Here is a 14,908-nt window from a genome sequence, read left to right as displayed (position 1 = left end):
GGCATTTTTAGTGCCCTGGAAGATTCCAAGAAGATTCCATCCATCAGTGTTCTGTTCCCTGGACCTGGAGGTCAGCAAAAGGCTGCCACTTCCAGGAGCAGCTGCACAGGAAGCTCCTGGAGGGGAAGTCAGGAGAATGGAACCGTTTTACTGGAGGCTAAATGGCTTCCCACCCTGAGCTGCTGCCCTGGGAGCCCCTGGGGCGTCTGTACTCCATGAGGATCTGGCAGCCCTTGCAGCAGGTGAGGCTGGAGAGAAGCTGAATACTCCAGTGCTCCTGATGGCAGTGGCCATGGACAGGATTGCTGAGGGAGGCGAGGCAAAGGCTCCCATTGAATTTCTCTGGCCTGGGCTGGCCTTTTTCTCCTTGACAAATGGAAGAGGGTACTGAAGAACAGGCAGCTGACACGAGGAGCCTGATGGCCGCTCTCTGGGGCTTAGGGACCCTTCCTCCCACTCCTCTCCCGAGGCAGGGGGCAGGACTTCTGCTGGCAGGAGCTGGGGAGCCCAGGCTGCTGGAGCTGCTGGGATTGTGCAACTGAAATTGGCAGGAAGGGAGGAGGACTGGAAGGGCAGCAGGGAGCTGCTTCCTTTGGACCTGGAAAGCTTTGGCACCAGATCCCACAGGAATTTTGCTGTGAACTCTGGGCTAAGAAATTCCTGGCACAACTGGAGGCCATTTCCTCTTGTCCCGTTGCCTCCCACTTGGGAGAAGAGCCAGACCTCCACCTGGTTCCAGCTGCCTGTTGGGGAGTTGTAGAAAATGAGAAGGTTCCCCCTGAGCCTCCTTTTCCTTCAAGCTGTATAGGAATGTGCCCTCTGTTGACAGAGTGACAAAACTATCCTTTGTCCCCTTAAAAAGGAAATAAGCCCAGAAGTTTCTCTCCTCAATTAGGTGAAAAGGCATCTCATAGGACCTGGGGGACTTCACCTCACACTTAAGGATAGCTAATTGGACAGAAGTCAAAAAGTCCCGCCTGAGCAAAGAAAAAGAAGAGAACAAAGAAACTAATGGCTTTTGTGAGGTGTTTTTCCAGGGGCAGGAGGGCCTCTTGCACCTGGATGGGTTTTTCTCTGTATAGAGTTTGTTATTTTGCCTTTTATTAAAACCTTTTTGTTTCCTTCACTACCACAGAAGCCATCCTACTGATTTTATGCCTTCTAAGGTAGCTGAGCTATCCTTGGGTGTGAAACAGATCTCCAAGAGCTCATGAGACCTGGCTCGAGGAGACTCATATTTCAGAACTGATCCCCCCCAGCTCCCCCAGTCGCTCCTGGTGCTCCAGCCCCTTCCCCAGCTCTGTTCCCTTCCCTGGACATGCTCCAGCCCCTCAGTGTCTCTCTTGCCATAAGGGCCCCCGAACTGCCCCCAGGACTAGAGGTGCCTCTGCAGTGCCAGCACAGAGGGATGGGCACTGGTCCTGCTGGCTACACCATGGCTGGTACAAGCCAGGATGTCACTGGTCTCCTTGCCCACTTGGGCACACTGACCACTCATGTTAAGCACCTGTCAACCTAAACATCACCACCTGCAGCTGCTCCTGGTGGCCAGGGATCTCCCACAGGGATCCGTGAGGCCTTGTAGAGCATTAGACATATCCCAGAGCTGATGTCACCGCAGCATTTGGGAATGAGCATCCTTTCCCTGGGGGCTGGGAAGCCTCTGCCAGATGGCTCAGAGGCTGTGTCTAAGCCAGGGTGCAGGAGATGGTGCTGCAGATGCCAACCTGCAGCAGACTTGGGCAGACCTGCCTCCTCCAGCCTCCCTCCATCCCATAGGAGCAAGGCAGGGGCTGCCAGGTTTCAGAGGTTCTCCTACTCCTATTTCTTTTCTCCAGAGGAAGCAGAGCAAGTGGATTAAAAGCTGCCTGTCAGCTTCAGAAAGGATCCCTGTATCCCCCAATTCTACTGCTGGAAACGCCATCTCTGGTCTTTGCTCTGAGGAGGCCTGAAGGGGAGCAGGCTAGTGAAGAACCCCATTGCAGAGGGAGCAGGGCCCAGGCCTGGCCTCTTCCAGCACTGGCACAGGATGCATTGTGAGGCAGAGAGACACTCTCGGCACCTTCAGGGAGTGCAGAGAGCCCAGAGCCATCCCAGCTCACCTCCCAGTGTCTCCCCAGTGGCAGAGTGGTGTCTCTTAGGCTCTGTAACCTGCGGCTGCCTGGGGCTGTTCCTCTGCCTCTCACCTGCTGCAGCCTTCCCATCTCTCCAACAGCACCCAGCAGAGCCCAGGGATGCAGGAGAGCAGGAGTTTTCTGTGCAGGGACTTATAGCCAGGGGAGGGTCAGTCTCTTCTTCCAGGGAACAAGGGACAGGATAAGAGGAAGTGATCTCAAGTTTCCCCAGGGAAGGTTCAGGTTGGATATTAGAAAAAACTCGATGGTGCTTTGCAGCTGGGAAACTGCTCAGCACCTGCCAGCCACGTCAGGGAGGAGGAAATGTCCTGCTTCCGAGCCAACAGCTGGGGTGAAAATGCTCTCCTCTGATAAATGTGGTTCATTAAAGTCTAATTGTATCATTAACACACCCCTCCATCCCAAAGGTACCCTCCCCAAAGTGTGACCATCCCTCACTGGGGTGGTTTTTGTGACTATCTTTCAAAGCAAAGCAAAGCAAAAGAATTTTACACATAAAGGCCTGCATGACTTATGTCACTTAAGTTCCACCTAAACAGGAATAAACTGTTGAGAATGGGGGGGTGAAACTGAGGGAAGACTCCATAGTTACTGCTGGGCTCAGTCAACAGGTGAACCTGCCTTCTTTCCCTTCAGGACCTGTTGGGTAAGAACTGCACTCTGTGCACATTGAATGCTTTAACTGGGGATTAGATCTTGTCTGGGGATTGCTTTGAACACGTTTATGCAGTCAGATCCTATCAGTGACAAATCCTATCACTGACAGGTACTATCACGGACAATTCTCGAACTACAATCTGTCACAGTTTTATATCAGTAAAGGGAGTTATTCTGTGAACTCTGAGGGTGAGTCCTTCCCCAGCACCAGCTGTCACCAGCAGCAGGGAATATACTCAGTAAAAAGGAAGGGCCCCTGCGGAGTCAGAAAGTGGGAAGAGCTGCTGAGGGCTCTCCCTTATGCTGGAGCAGGTCAGTGGCACCACCAGGATCCAGCAGGATGGCCAGGGGAGGCTCCCCTTGACAGGACACTGACAGACTGCTCGGGCACAAGGGCTCGGCTCTCCTGGGGCACCGAGACAAATTAAACACCAAAGGTCAAGTAACTCTCCCTACACTAACAGTATAGAAAATCCCTTTTCACGTGACAGATGTGGGTGTAGCACTCGGGGACATGGGTTAGTGCTGAGCGTGGCAGCTCTGGAGGAATGGTTGGACTCGATGGTCTCGGGGAGCTTTTCCAGCAGCAAGGGCCTGTGATTCCACCATTCCCTGAGGCACAGCAGGCAGTGCCACGGCTCCCAAGCTAGCTCGAGTTGTACCACAGCATGATGTGGCATTGAGAAGGGCTGGCACCCTCTGCTCTGCATGGCTCAGCTCCCCCAGCCAGGCCTGATTCTACCGGGCAGTTTCACCCTGGGCAGGCTCATTTCCCGAAGGAGTGAAGGGCCTGCTCGGCTTCAGAGCCTGCTCAGCACAGCAATATCTGCACAGGGCAGCTGAAACCGGCTGGGCTCTGCCTCAGGGGGCACTCGGTGTGAAAAACAGTTCACTCTTTAGAATATTTAAGAGTTTAATAATAGGGTAAAAAAGGACAATAGTAGGATAACAGGATAAAAAAGGACAATATTCCCAGTGCTGGGGTGCTTTTGACAAATAGCCAAAGAGCATGCCTTTGGCTATTTGGCAAAAACTTAAAATCATGTTCTCTACAGAAGGTTACATTGCTGGGGTTACCTGCATATTCATTAGCTTGTACGTTATTTAAATATTCCCAAGAGCTTCTGATGTTGCAGGAGCTCTTCATGTTTAGGTTTCCCATCCTGACTCATCTGCATGACATTCTGAGATCAAGTCAATAAATTTTATTCCTTCCTGTAATTTCATCCCTGTTGTTTCACACTTTTCTGATAAGAGGAGTTACCAAGCTCTTCCCCAGGCTCCTCAGGTGCTGTGTCTTGTGTCACTGTTATCACTTGCGTGGTGAGTCAGTGGATGGCCTTGCACTGTTCTTAGTTACACAAAAGCCTTTTCACATCTTATGTTTTGCTAAGGTCTATACTACAACACGTTCATGACACTACTATTTCTATAAGCGATACCATAGATATCATATTCATTACACTACTATTTCCATGAGCAATACAGTACATATGCTGATGAATTATATTATATTAACAAGCAGCTAAAAAAGTTATAATTTGTACCATATCTAAATACTTATGGTCAATAACAACATGCAAAAGCTAATAGATAAATGTGAAAGCCAATATTATCTGGCCATTTTTAACAATCAGGAATGCTCACACTTGAAGGTCCAGCCAAAGAGTGACCTGGGGCGCTGAGATGGGACCAAAGGTGCCCAAAGCAGTGACCAAAACTAATCAAGACATCAAAAATATTGTTTAGACCTCAAGCAAACCAGTGGTGTTCACTGAGGGGAAGGACTTGTGGGTACTGGTGCACGGGCAGTAACAGCCTGTGGGCAGGGGGCTTACTTAGGGCCAAGCCCTGCCTTGTGAATCCCTGACTGATGGGATTTAGTGCAGAGTTTTCCAGAGAAAGCAGCTGTGCAGAAATTTGGGACAAACTCCACCAGGTCCAGATTTCCCTGCTGCCCATGGCATGGCCCATGCAGAGGCAGCTGTGCCCCTGCAGCCCATGGAGGGCACAGGGGACAGAGATCCACCTGCAGCCCCTGGAGCAGGGGGGTGCCTGAGAGAGGCTTGAGCCCCTGGGAAGCCCCTGCTGTGCAAGGTCCTGGCAGGGGCCCATGGAGCCATGCAGAGAGGAGCCCTGCATGCTGAAGCAGGTTTGCTGCAAGGCCTTCGGAGCCCATGGGGGACCCAGGCTGGAGCAGGAGGGCCTGAAGGACTGATCTGAGGAAGAGTAACCCATTTGGAGCTGTTTCCTGTAGGATGGACTCCAGTTGGAGAAGTTCCTGGAGAACAGTCTCCCGTGGCAGGGACCCCATGCTGGAGCAGGGCAAGGACTCTGACTCCTCTCCCTGAGCAGCAGCAGCAACAATGTGGGATGAACTGACCAAAACCCAAATTCCCATCTCCCTGTGCCACTGGAGGGGGATGAGGGAGACTTTGGGAAGGAGGGAGGGCTGGGGGAAAAGTGACTGTGAGATTTGTTTGGTTTCTCATGATCCTGCCCTGATGATGGTGTAGTCAGTTCAATCGATATCCAAAAACTGAGGCAGTTTTGCCCATGATGCTGAAGGGGGAGGGATCTCTCCCTGTCCTTATCTCAACCCAGGGACCCTTGGTTCTATTTTTTCTGCCCTGTCCAGGTGCACCAGGCAGGGACAGAGCTGCTCTGGTGGTACCTGGTCTGGTACCTGGTATCCAGTCAGGGTCAACCCACTGCACACCTCCTGGCCTGGTAAGTCCACAACCTCTCTGGGCAACCTGGCCCAGTGCCCAGCCACACTTCAAGGCAAGAATTTGGCTCTGGGATCAGCCCTGCAAGACCCACAGACTGGTAGAGGTTGATGAGCTGATCACCTCTGCTCTCTCCTCAGCCAGCCATAGGGAAAAGCTGGCACTGGCCTTGCAGAAGGAAGGCTACATTCCCAAACTCTTAAAGCTTTTCCAAATCTGCAAGGGGTTACAGCTCAGACAGGCCTTGCAGCATTTGTCAGCCATTATGCAAGGAATTCTGCGGCTTGACCAAGCAGCTCTGCTGGAGGTGATACTGTTCCAGGAGTGTATCATGGATGTGGTCAAATTCCTTGAGTATGGCCCCTCTTTGGCACAGCCCAAATGGCACCTGCAGCTCCTGCAGCGAACAACCAAGCTGAAGGAGCTTCTTCCCATGCGAGACCCTGAGCTCCGGCAAAAATTCCACCAGATCTACTGGGCACAGTATATTAAGGCTGTCATCTTGCCCAAGGCAGCTGGGCTGGGAGAGGGTTCTCTGCCCAGCCTCACCTCCTTCATCAGCTGCAAAAAAGAGATCTTCCATGTCTTGGAGGTAAGTGCCTTCTGACCTGCTCTTAATGGCTCGGGACCTGCAGCTGGAGTTGCCAAGGGCTCACTGTTCCTCAGACATGCTGTCACGAGCACATGATGGGAATGATCCCCCTTCTTTCTCCTCCCTTGGATTCTGTAGTTTAGAAAGGGAAGAGCTCGGGGAAGGATCTAGAGATTCCTGAATGGGCTGTCAAGAGTCTCAAGTTCTTCGCTTTGATGGCCAAGCAACAGACTGCTTTGGAGCTGGTTTGTGGGGGGAGCTGGGGAACAAGGAGCTTTTGGGATTCCCTCTCAGGGCCAGGTGTAATGTCTGTGGAACTCATTCTGAACCTGAGATGCCAAAGAGCAGGCTCAGGGAGAACACTGCCAGCGCTGCTTCCCACGGGAAGAAGTGACGAGAAATGCGGGGACAGAGAGGGGAGAAAGCGTCTAAAGCCTTGAGAGATGATGATGATGGTGACTTTGTTCAGCCTGGTTTTCTTGTCCCTCTGGAGGCTTAAAGCAATGGGAGAACTGAAATTCGTGGCCAGAAGGGAGCTCTGTCCTAGAGGTCCTGAAGTGTTTCTTGGGAGGAGAGGCTGTGACTGTATCAAGCCAAGGCTGGGGCAGAAATGCAGAGCAGATCATCTGCAAGGGGGGAGCTGGTTTGAATGTGAGGGAAGGCAACCAGGCCATGGCTGCAGCCAGCTGGGAACCTGTTCATCTGCTCCACCTTGTCTGGGGAGCCTGAAAAGATGCTTTGCAGGGTTGCAGCGGCACAAGAGGGAAAGGGATCCCTGTGGGATGTTCTCAGGGCAGGGGGAACGGGGCAGGTGCCACATGGGACAAACTGTGTCTCAGCTGGCTCTTGGGAGCTGCACTTTTTGGGAGCCTCCCCTGAGCTCAGCTTCCTCTGTGGCTCTCGCCTTCTGCCTCTGCTTCTGCTGCACACAGACACTGCTGAAACAATGCCCTGGGAAGGAAGGATCCTACAGGATCTGTGTACTCTGGCATTGGCCTTTGTTGGGCTACAGTGAATGGAGTTGGGCTTGAGGAAGTGTGGAATCCTTTCAAGATGGAAGTTCTGCCTTTCCAGAGGGCCCGTGTCAGTTGTGTTCCTTTTTTGTGTTCCGCAGAAAGACCAGAAATTTTGGTCAGAAGTTCTGGCCCAGTTAGCAGATGGAGCTACAGGTGACCACCAGCGATGGGAACTGGTGAGTCAGAGCTCACGGGCTTGAAAAGAGAGGGAGGAAGCAGAGAAAGGGAAACTGCTCTTGAGGTCTTCTGCAGTCCTTGAGGCCTTTCTGAAATCCAGGAATCCTTGCCAGTGCAGCTCAATCTCCATTTCAGTCCTCACTTAAAGAAATATTTCTGGCAATGTAAGCTCTGATGTCTTTGTTGTAAATCAGGATTTCCTTGTGTAGAAAGGACCAGCACGGAGCTGACATGCTCGACTTCAAGCTCTGCTTTCTTCCCAGAATGTTTCAGCATCCCAGAGAACTTTATTTCTGTATCACTGTCTTTCTGAGGTTAAGGCCAAGTGACAGATTTCTTCTTTCTCTGTGTGCTTCCTTTCCATGGCTTTGCTTTGTTGGTGTTGGCAAAGCTTGGAGAAGACACTGCGAGAAGAAGACCACTCTCTAGGAAGGTCCAACCAGCATCCCAACTCTGCTAGAAATTGTAACACTTTCCTCCTTTCAGAGAGCTGTCTTACTCCAAGACACCGGAAATTCTTTTTCCAATGCAACAGGTGAACTTTCTGAAGGACTTCTGTGCCTTTTCCCTCATGTTTCACCAGAAGGGAGGGGCATTTTTACAAAGCTTGGCCAAGCTGGGACTTCTTCCTGCTCTTGAAATTCTGCTGGTAAGTGAAAACTTCCAGCTGCTCTTCCTTAAAGCAGGAAAGGCCAGAGCCACTGGCACACTTGTTGGACCTGCTGAGCACGTGTGTGTCCCTCTGCTTGCACACCTTGGCTCTGCTGAGAGTGGAAGTGGATTGCATCAGCCCCAGTGCCAAAGCTCTCTCAGCTCTTGCAAGCACCTGCCTGGGTTGCCCTGATTCTTGTGACTGCACCATGGGCAAGTTCTGTGCTCAGTGCAGTCCTTAGGACAAGGCAGAGTTAAGATGGAAAAAGACTCTTTGTCTGGGCAGCTGCATTGGTGTTGTTTCCCCAGGGCTGCTGTGCTTGTGCTTGGACCAGGGCCAGAGAAGTCTTTTTAGCTCCTCTGGAGCTGTTGGCTCATTCCTTCCCAGTAGATCCTGTCCTCCTGGCAGCAGCAGATTTCTCTGTCCTGAGCAGCAGTGGGAAACCAGAATTTTGTCCCTCCTTTGGCTGGGGCAGCTCTTGCCACCTGACCATTGCAATCCAGGCTCAGTGCTGCTGTTCCTCACAAACACCAGATTCCAGGGGCTTTCTCTGCTGCAGGAACAACCTGGGAACTGAGCAGGGCACAGCACTGCCAGCAAAACATCTGTTCTGCCCTGCTCAACTCATCAGCTTTAGGGGAAGGTTGTTTGAGCCCTCACAGCCCTGTGTGGGAGAAACACTAACATTCCCAGCAAGTTCAAGAACAACCTTTGACTTGTAAGCTTGAGGACATGAAGGCAGAATGAGACACTTGCCAAGTTTTTAACAACATCCAGGCAAAGGAAGGCCCATCACAAACTTTCCTTGGCAAACTTAAGCTTAACCACCTTTAACTTACCCCCACAACAAGACAGGGACTGGAGTTGTTTAGTCTGGCTTACAATCCATTTGGATGAGAAGAAGTGAGGAGAAGAATGAGACAGACTGATTTGTACAATTGGTCCATTGATACAAAAGGAATCAGTTGTAGTTAACAGGTACAGAAGATCAGTGTCTCAGCTCTTCCAGCCAGGAAGTGGCACGATGGGAAGGGTTCCTGCTTAAATGAGGACTCATGGATTCACAGAAAGCCTTGAGTCCCTTGTAAAGGAGGCAGAGAGTGGGCAAAAGAGGTTGCTGGTTTATTGTTGCTTCTCTGAACTATATTACTGCGTTTCTCGGAGAAACTTGGCAATGAAACCTACCCAAAACCTTTCACTCCCTTTTCTTTGCAGCTTTAGCTGATGAGAAACAGCAAACCTGATTTACCCTACCAAATTAATCTGTTTTTTTCTTAGGGAATGGATGATCTGCAAGTGGCATCTGCTGCCACAGATATCTTGTCTTATCTTGTCGACTTTTGTCCATTCCTGGTCCAAGAATTTGTCATGCAAGAGGCCCAGCAAAGGGACCATGTAAGTAAAAGTGGTTTGGAGGTGCTTGGATAGTCCAGTCCAAGGGCAAATGGGAAACAAACCAGCCAAACAAAATGCCAATTTTTATATTTAATTTTAATTTTTATTAAAAGAAACAAACCAAACTGGTAGAAACCAGGAAACCCAATGCACTGTAATTATTTAGGGCTTTCTTTGTCTGTGTTTTTTGCAGGGTACCGACCTCATCTGTGCGCTCATGCAGCAGATGTTATGCCATCATGCTATTGCATTTGGAAGAGCTGATCAGGTCATGGAGCTGTTGCAGACTCTGCTTGATCCAGAGAATCTGCTGACCACAGCTGAGGTAAGGGAATGCAAAGGGCTGAAGACATGGGACTGTCTCAGCCCAGGGAAACTCTGATCTTCCTGAGTGCTCTTCCTGTGGAAACAGCATCCAAACAGGTTGTGCTTGGGCTTAGTGCTCCACTGCACTGCGTGCTCTGAGCTTAAATGGCAAGAAGCTCCAAGGCAGATGAAGTTTCCAGAACCTTTGGCTGAGGCCAGGGCTATGTCTGGGGCACTGTGCCCGCAGTCGTTGCCCCAAGCAGCGCTTCAGGGACACAGGGACACAGTCTAGCCAGAGCTCCTGCTGCCTGCGGGAGACATCCAGCAGCAGCAGAGTCCAAGAGAGGCCCTGGCACCCCCAATCCACAGGTTCATACCCTGGAAGGGACAGGAATACCTGGGAAAAGGTAGGCAGGCTGTCATGATGAAATGAATCCTTGGAGAGAATTTGAAGGACACTTGGCCAAGCCTTGGGAGTCACGGATGGATTGCCATGAGAGATTAGTATCTCTGGTGGGGATTCTCTTGGGGATAGCAGGGTGGGCTGGATGTCCATCAGATTTCCTCCCAAAGAAAGAAATGGTACTTTGTGTAGGGACACCTGAATGCTCCAGACCCCACCAGAAAGATACAGGCAAAGCTGTCGGAGCCAGGGGAATTCTTTGTAGGCCGTTTCTGCTCATACTGCACTTTCTGATTGGAAAGGTCTTTGCCAAGGCCAAGATTTAATGAAGGCATTTTCTCCTTTAGGTATCCAAAATACTTGGATTTTTCAATTCCTTCTATGCCCACTGTCCTCCCGTTCTGATTGCACCGCTTCTGGCCAATGCAGCAACATTGCTGGGAAATAGCAAATGAGGATTTTTTCCTTGTTTTCCCCCTTGGAGGCTTGTAGTGTCTGGAAGGAACTAACAGGGGTGCTCCCAGCAATCAGCTGGTCAGGCCAACTGGGAATGCACCTGAGAAAAATGGCTGCTCCCCAAGGACAGGGCTTCTGCAGGCAGCACTTTTCAGCCCCTACTTGCCCCTCCCTGAAATGGCTTCAGGCTGTGCTTTGTGGCAGATGGACCTCCTGGAGGAGGGTTGTTCATGGTGGAGGAGTTGGACTTGTATCTTTTCTAAGATTTGCTTCAAGGGCCAAAAAAGTCACCACTGTGTGGGTTCTTTTGTTCTCCCCCAAAGTTCTGCCTCCTAAAGCAACCCAGGAAAGCTGAAGTCCACTAAAACCATGTCAGCAAGTGCAGGAGCACTTGAGCTGGGTGGATGGCACAGGACATTCCTTTTTTTTTTCTTTGTTGCTCATTGAAGGCATTACTTTTCCCGTAGATGATTATCAAACGGCACAACTCCTACTCTTAATTTTGGAGCTGTTGAGTTTTTGTGTGACAGCACAAGGAGCACATAAGGGGTTACATCCTCCACTGGGATTTGCTAAGAAGAGTCATGCTCTTGATCAATTCCCAACACACATTTCTGGCCTTGAGTGAGTAATCTTTGGCATTTTCTTCTTCCAAGCTTAGCATGTCCTGGGTGGAAGGTGTTCCAGGAGACACTCAAGATTCATAGGAAGGGATAGGAATGAACTTTTGGACTGCAGCCCTGGCCTGTGTCTCTGGAATCCTTGCATTTCTCTCTTCACAAAGATGTTCTGCACTTCCTGAGGAAGATCGTTGCCCTGAAGGATGAGCTTTATACCCGTTCCATCACTCAGGGAAACCTCTTGGCACCCCTTGTGCAGGATCTGCTGGACGGTGGAGCTACATCCAACCTGCTCCACTGGGCTGTGCTGGAGCTCTTTGAATTCCTCAGACTGGTGAGTTCAGCAGCAGCTCCAGCTCAGACACGGCCGTGGCCTCTCAGCTCAACAGGACCAGTGCAGCCTCCCGCTTCAATGCAAGTGTCACAAGCAGCCTCGGACACGACTGACTCTGGTGTCCTTTGCCATGGGAAGAGGAATCCTTCTTTCCCGATTTCAGCTCTTGCCTTCGGGATCAATCTGAATTGCTTCACAATTGCTCCAGACAAAAGTGTTTTGGCTCTGGCCAAGAAATCTGTTCCTTTGCAAAGGAAACTTGGAAGCTTTCTGAACTTTGGCCTGTGACCACTGGAGACTTGAGACCGTGTTTTGTTCCTCCACAGGAAGACTGTAAGTCCCTGGTTGCCCACGTCATTGAGAACTTCTATCCTGTACTGGAGTGCATCACCTACGTGCAGACATTCCAGGGATTGGAAAGGAAATATGAGAGAGACAAGCACCAACAAATGCAGAGTGTGCACAGGTAGGCCCCAATCTCTGTGCTGGGAGCCTGGCAGGGACTGCCTTATGGCAGGGCTGCCCCTTGATTTTCTCTTTGCCAGAGGGCAGCAGGAGCAGGTGGCTGGCACTGGCCTTGGCTTTCCTTCTGGAGCAAGAATGAAAGGATGAAAGGAAAGCCGCCTCTGGAGTAGAGCTGCTCTTGCTCCTCTCCGAAAGCCCTGAGCTTCCCCAGAGCAGAATCTTGTTCTGTCCCTGCGAGGGAGGATTCAGCCTGCCTGGGCCTCAGCTAGTGCCTGCTAGTCTTACAGGGAGGACACAAGTGCCCATGGAGCTGGATTGCCTTCCCAAATGGGCCACACTCCCTCCAAACTCTGCAAGTCATTGCTGATCCTGGCTGAGTTGGAAGCAGCAGCAAAGCTGGAGTCACTTGGCCTGTCTCTGCAGAGTCCCATTCCTCTCGGGCAGAAGTGTAAGAGCCTCAGAGCAGAAAGAAAAAATGAGCTTCAATGCAGCCCAAGGGTGGGCAGCTCAGGCAGCACCAGCGAGCTTCAAGGGCTCCTCTTCACAAAAGGCAGCCCTGCAGGCGCTGCTGAGGGCCCCCAAGGTGGGAGAGCTGGGCCCAGCTGCTGCCCTGGCCAGGGACAGCAGAGCCGTCACGCCAGGGGCAGCACGGGCAGCAACAGCCTGGGGCTTGCAGGGGGGCTTGCAGTTAGGGCTCAAGTCACCCAAGCCCTGCCCAGGGACAGCCTGACTGCTGAGGGGGAAGCCTGAAGAAAGGATGGGCTGGCCCTGGAGTCTACTGCTGACCTGGGGGCACAGTCTGGTCTTGCATCTTTGGCATCCCTGAACTGGGCCCACTCCTTGGCTCTTGCCCTGCCCACTGGCTGGTCTGGCTGGGGCATGGACAGAGATGGCATTTCAGTGTACAAAAATTGCACCTTTCTAAGTATTCTTTCAACAGGAGAATTTCCTTTTTTCTTTTCTCTATTTGGCAGAGACCTCAACCAGTGGAGTCTGCTGATGATCAACAGGAAGCAGTTCCAAAGAAAAGACTGCATCTGGCCTAAGGAAGGAAACACACATTTTGGGGTTTTCAGACTAAGAACTGTTGGATGTTAAATAATTTTAGTTTGTATTGGGTTTAGCTCTTGATTGTTAAAAGATTTGCTGTTTTCTGTAAATAGACAAGTTGGTAGAGTTTGTTCAAGAAGGAGAAGTTTGTTTTCTGTTCAAGTTCCCAATAAAATTGTCTGAGCTTGTTCAAAAATAGGTGTTAAGATTAACAGATTAAGGTTGAGCTGTAAAATTCAGGAATTGACATTGGACTCTGTAATTGCAGAAGATGTATTACTGATACATGTTATTGGGAAGTGTTCTATGAAATTCCAATGAGCATGTTTGCCTGGTTTCGTGGGAGTTCTTGGACAGTGCAGTCAGTCATGGAATGCCACGGGGAAAGGGGGACCTCTCCTGGTCTCATTTCTAGTCTCCTCATGCCAAACCAGGATAGGATTCCAAAAGATTTCTAGGAATCTTCAGTTGTTGCGGACAGCCCCAGCTTGGCATTTAATGCAATTCCTTTTGCTTCAAGTTGTGTTTATAGCAAACTTGGACCTACAGGCTGGGAAACTGCCCCAAATGTCTGTCAAATGATATAATCTTGCCTTCATATGGACATGACAGCTTGACTCCAATGTGCTGTATCTTTCACAAAAACCAGAAACAATGGCACAGACTGCAGGGCTTTGGGGATGGCTGTTGGTGTGGTTCATAGCCAGTTCTCCCGAGATGTGGCTGTGCAGAACTTCTTGGCATTTGGTAGCTCACTCTGATGTCCAGGAGTCCTGGGAAGAGGCAGAAATCTCCACAACTACACCAGGGCCAAGTTCCTGTCACGACAAGTAAAGGCCTGGTTTCAAATGGCTGACAGGCCCAGCCAGGCAAGTTTTCACAGGAGCCTGCTCTTTTTGGCTCTGCAACCAGGGTGGGCTCTCTCCTGATCCTAAGGCTCAGGCAGGGAAGGGGCTCCCAGAACCCAAAGATGAACCCAAAGACACCAGTGTGGCCGTGCCCACGGCTTCGGGCCAGGGCTCTGGCTCATGCCAGCCTGACTTCCAGTCCCAAGGAATTCCATTCTGGAAGCAAGAGGGGAAAAGCTCAGCAGCTGTCGGCCTGCTCCAGCACAGACCCAGCATGCTCATCCTCAGGAAGAACCAATCCTGCTGGGAAGAGACAGGCTGGGGGATGAAGGCATCAAGAACAGTCCTGAGGGGAGGGACTTGTGGATGCCTCGTGGTTGAGAGGTGGACATGGCCCATCCACATGTGCAGGCACCCAGAACCTTCGTGTGCTGGGCTGATCCCCCAGCGTGGGCACCAGGGCAGGGGGGAATTCTGCCCCTCTGACCCACTCAAGTGAGACCTCACCTGCAGAGATGCTTCCCACCCTGGGGCCTAGCACAGGAAGAACATGAAGCTGTTAAAAACAGGTAAGAAACTACTGTAAAATAGTTGATAGTTGTTAAGCACGTACTGTTAGTTTGGTTACGGTAAAAGGGGTTTAAAGGGGTGCGGCCACGTGCATCCAACAGCCCTCCTTGAGGGCTGCCCCAAGCCAGCTCTTTGGCACAAGAGCCACAGCGAGGAGTGCACTCTCCTCACTTGCGCTTGCAAGGAGAGAGCCTTAGGCATGAATGCCTTGAAGGACTCTGGGCCGATGCCGACAGGAGTGAAGAAAGCAGGCCCTGACTTCTGGTGAAACAGGGTTTATTGGGAGGAGCACGAAGACAAAAAGTCCAGGGAGTCCAGAAGCTGAAGACAGTGGGAAAAGGCTTACAGCAAATTACAAAGGGGGGGGTAACAGGGGTGGAGTCTGCCTTCCAACCAATGGAGGAGCAGGGCGGAGTGGAAAAAGAAAGATGGACACTGCTGAGGGACCAATGGGGAGTGACTAGGGGAGGGGCCTCAGCCCCTAAACCAATCACTCGATGCCC

The 14,908-nt window shown here is 51.1% G+C and overlaps 1 protein-coding gene across 1 annotated transcript; it reads left to right on the top strand.

The window, feature by feature from the left end:
* Positions 1-161: 161 nt before the first annotated feature.
* Positions 162-13,797, top strand: LOC121345519 (serine/threonine-protein phosphatase 4 regulatory subunit 3B-like). Its single transcript, XM_041422532.1, is given in 12 exon segments — positions 162-242; positions 5,431-5,474; positions 5,558-6,113; positions 7,228-7,305; positions 7,842-7,955; positions 9,237-9,353; positions 9,547-9,678; positions 9,766-9,776; positions 10,876-11,043; positions 11,045-11,142; positions 11,303-11,472; positions 11,799-13,797. Coding segments are annotated over 12 exon segments (1,713 nt in total). The 3' UTR covers positions 11,943-13,797.
* The last annotated feature ends 1,111 nt before the right edge of the window (positions 13,798-14,908 follow it).

Source organism: Onychostruthus taczanowskii, unplaced genomic scaffold (genome assembly GCF_017590055.1).
Source record: "Onychostruthus taczanowskii isolate IOZ18803 unplaced genomic scaffold, ASM1759005v1 scaffold74, whole genome shotgun sequence".
Lineage (NCBI taxonomy): Eukaryota > Metazoa > Chordata > Aves > Passeriformes > Passeridae > Onychostruthus > Onychostruthus taczanowskii.
The sequence above is the reverse complement of the archived record's forward strand: the minus strand, read 5'-3'. Positions and strand labels throughout refer to the sequence as shown.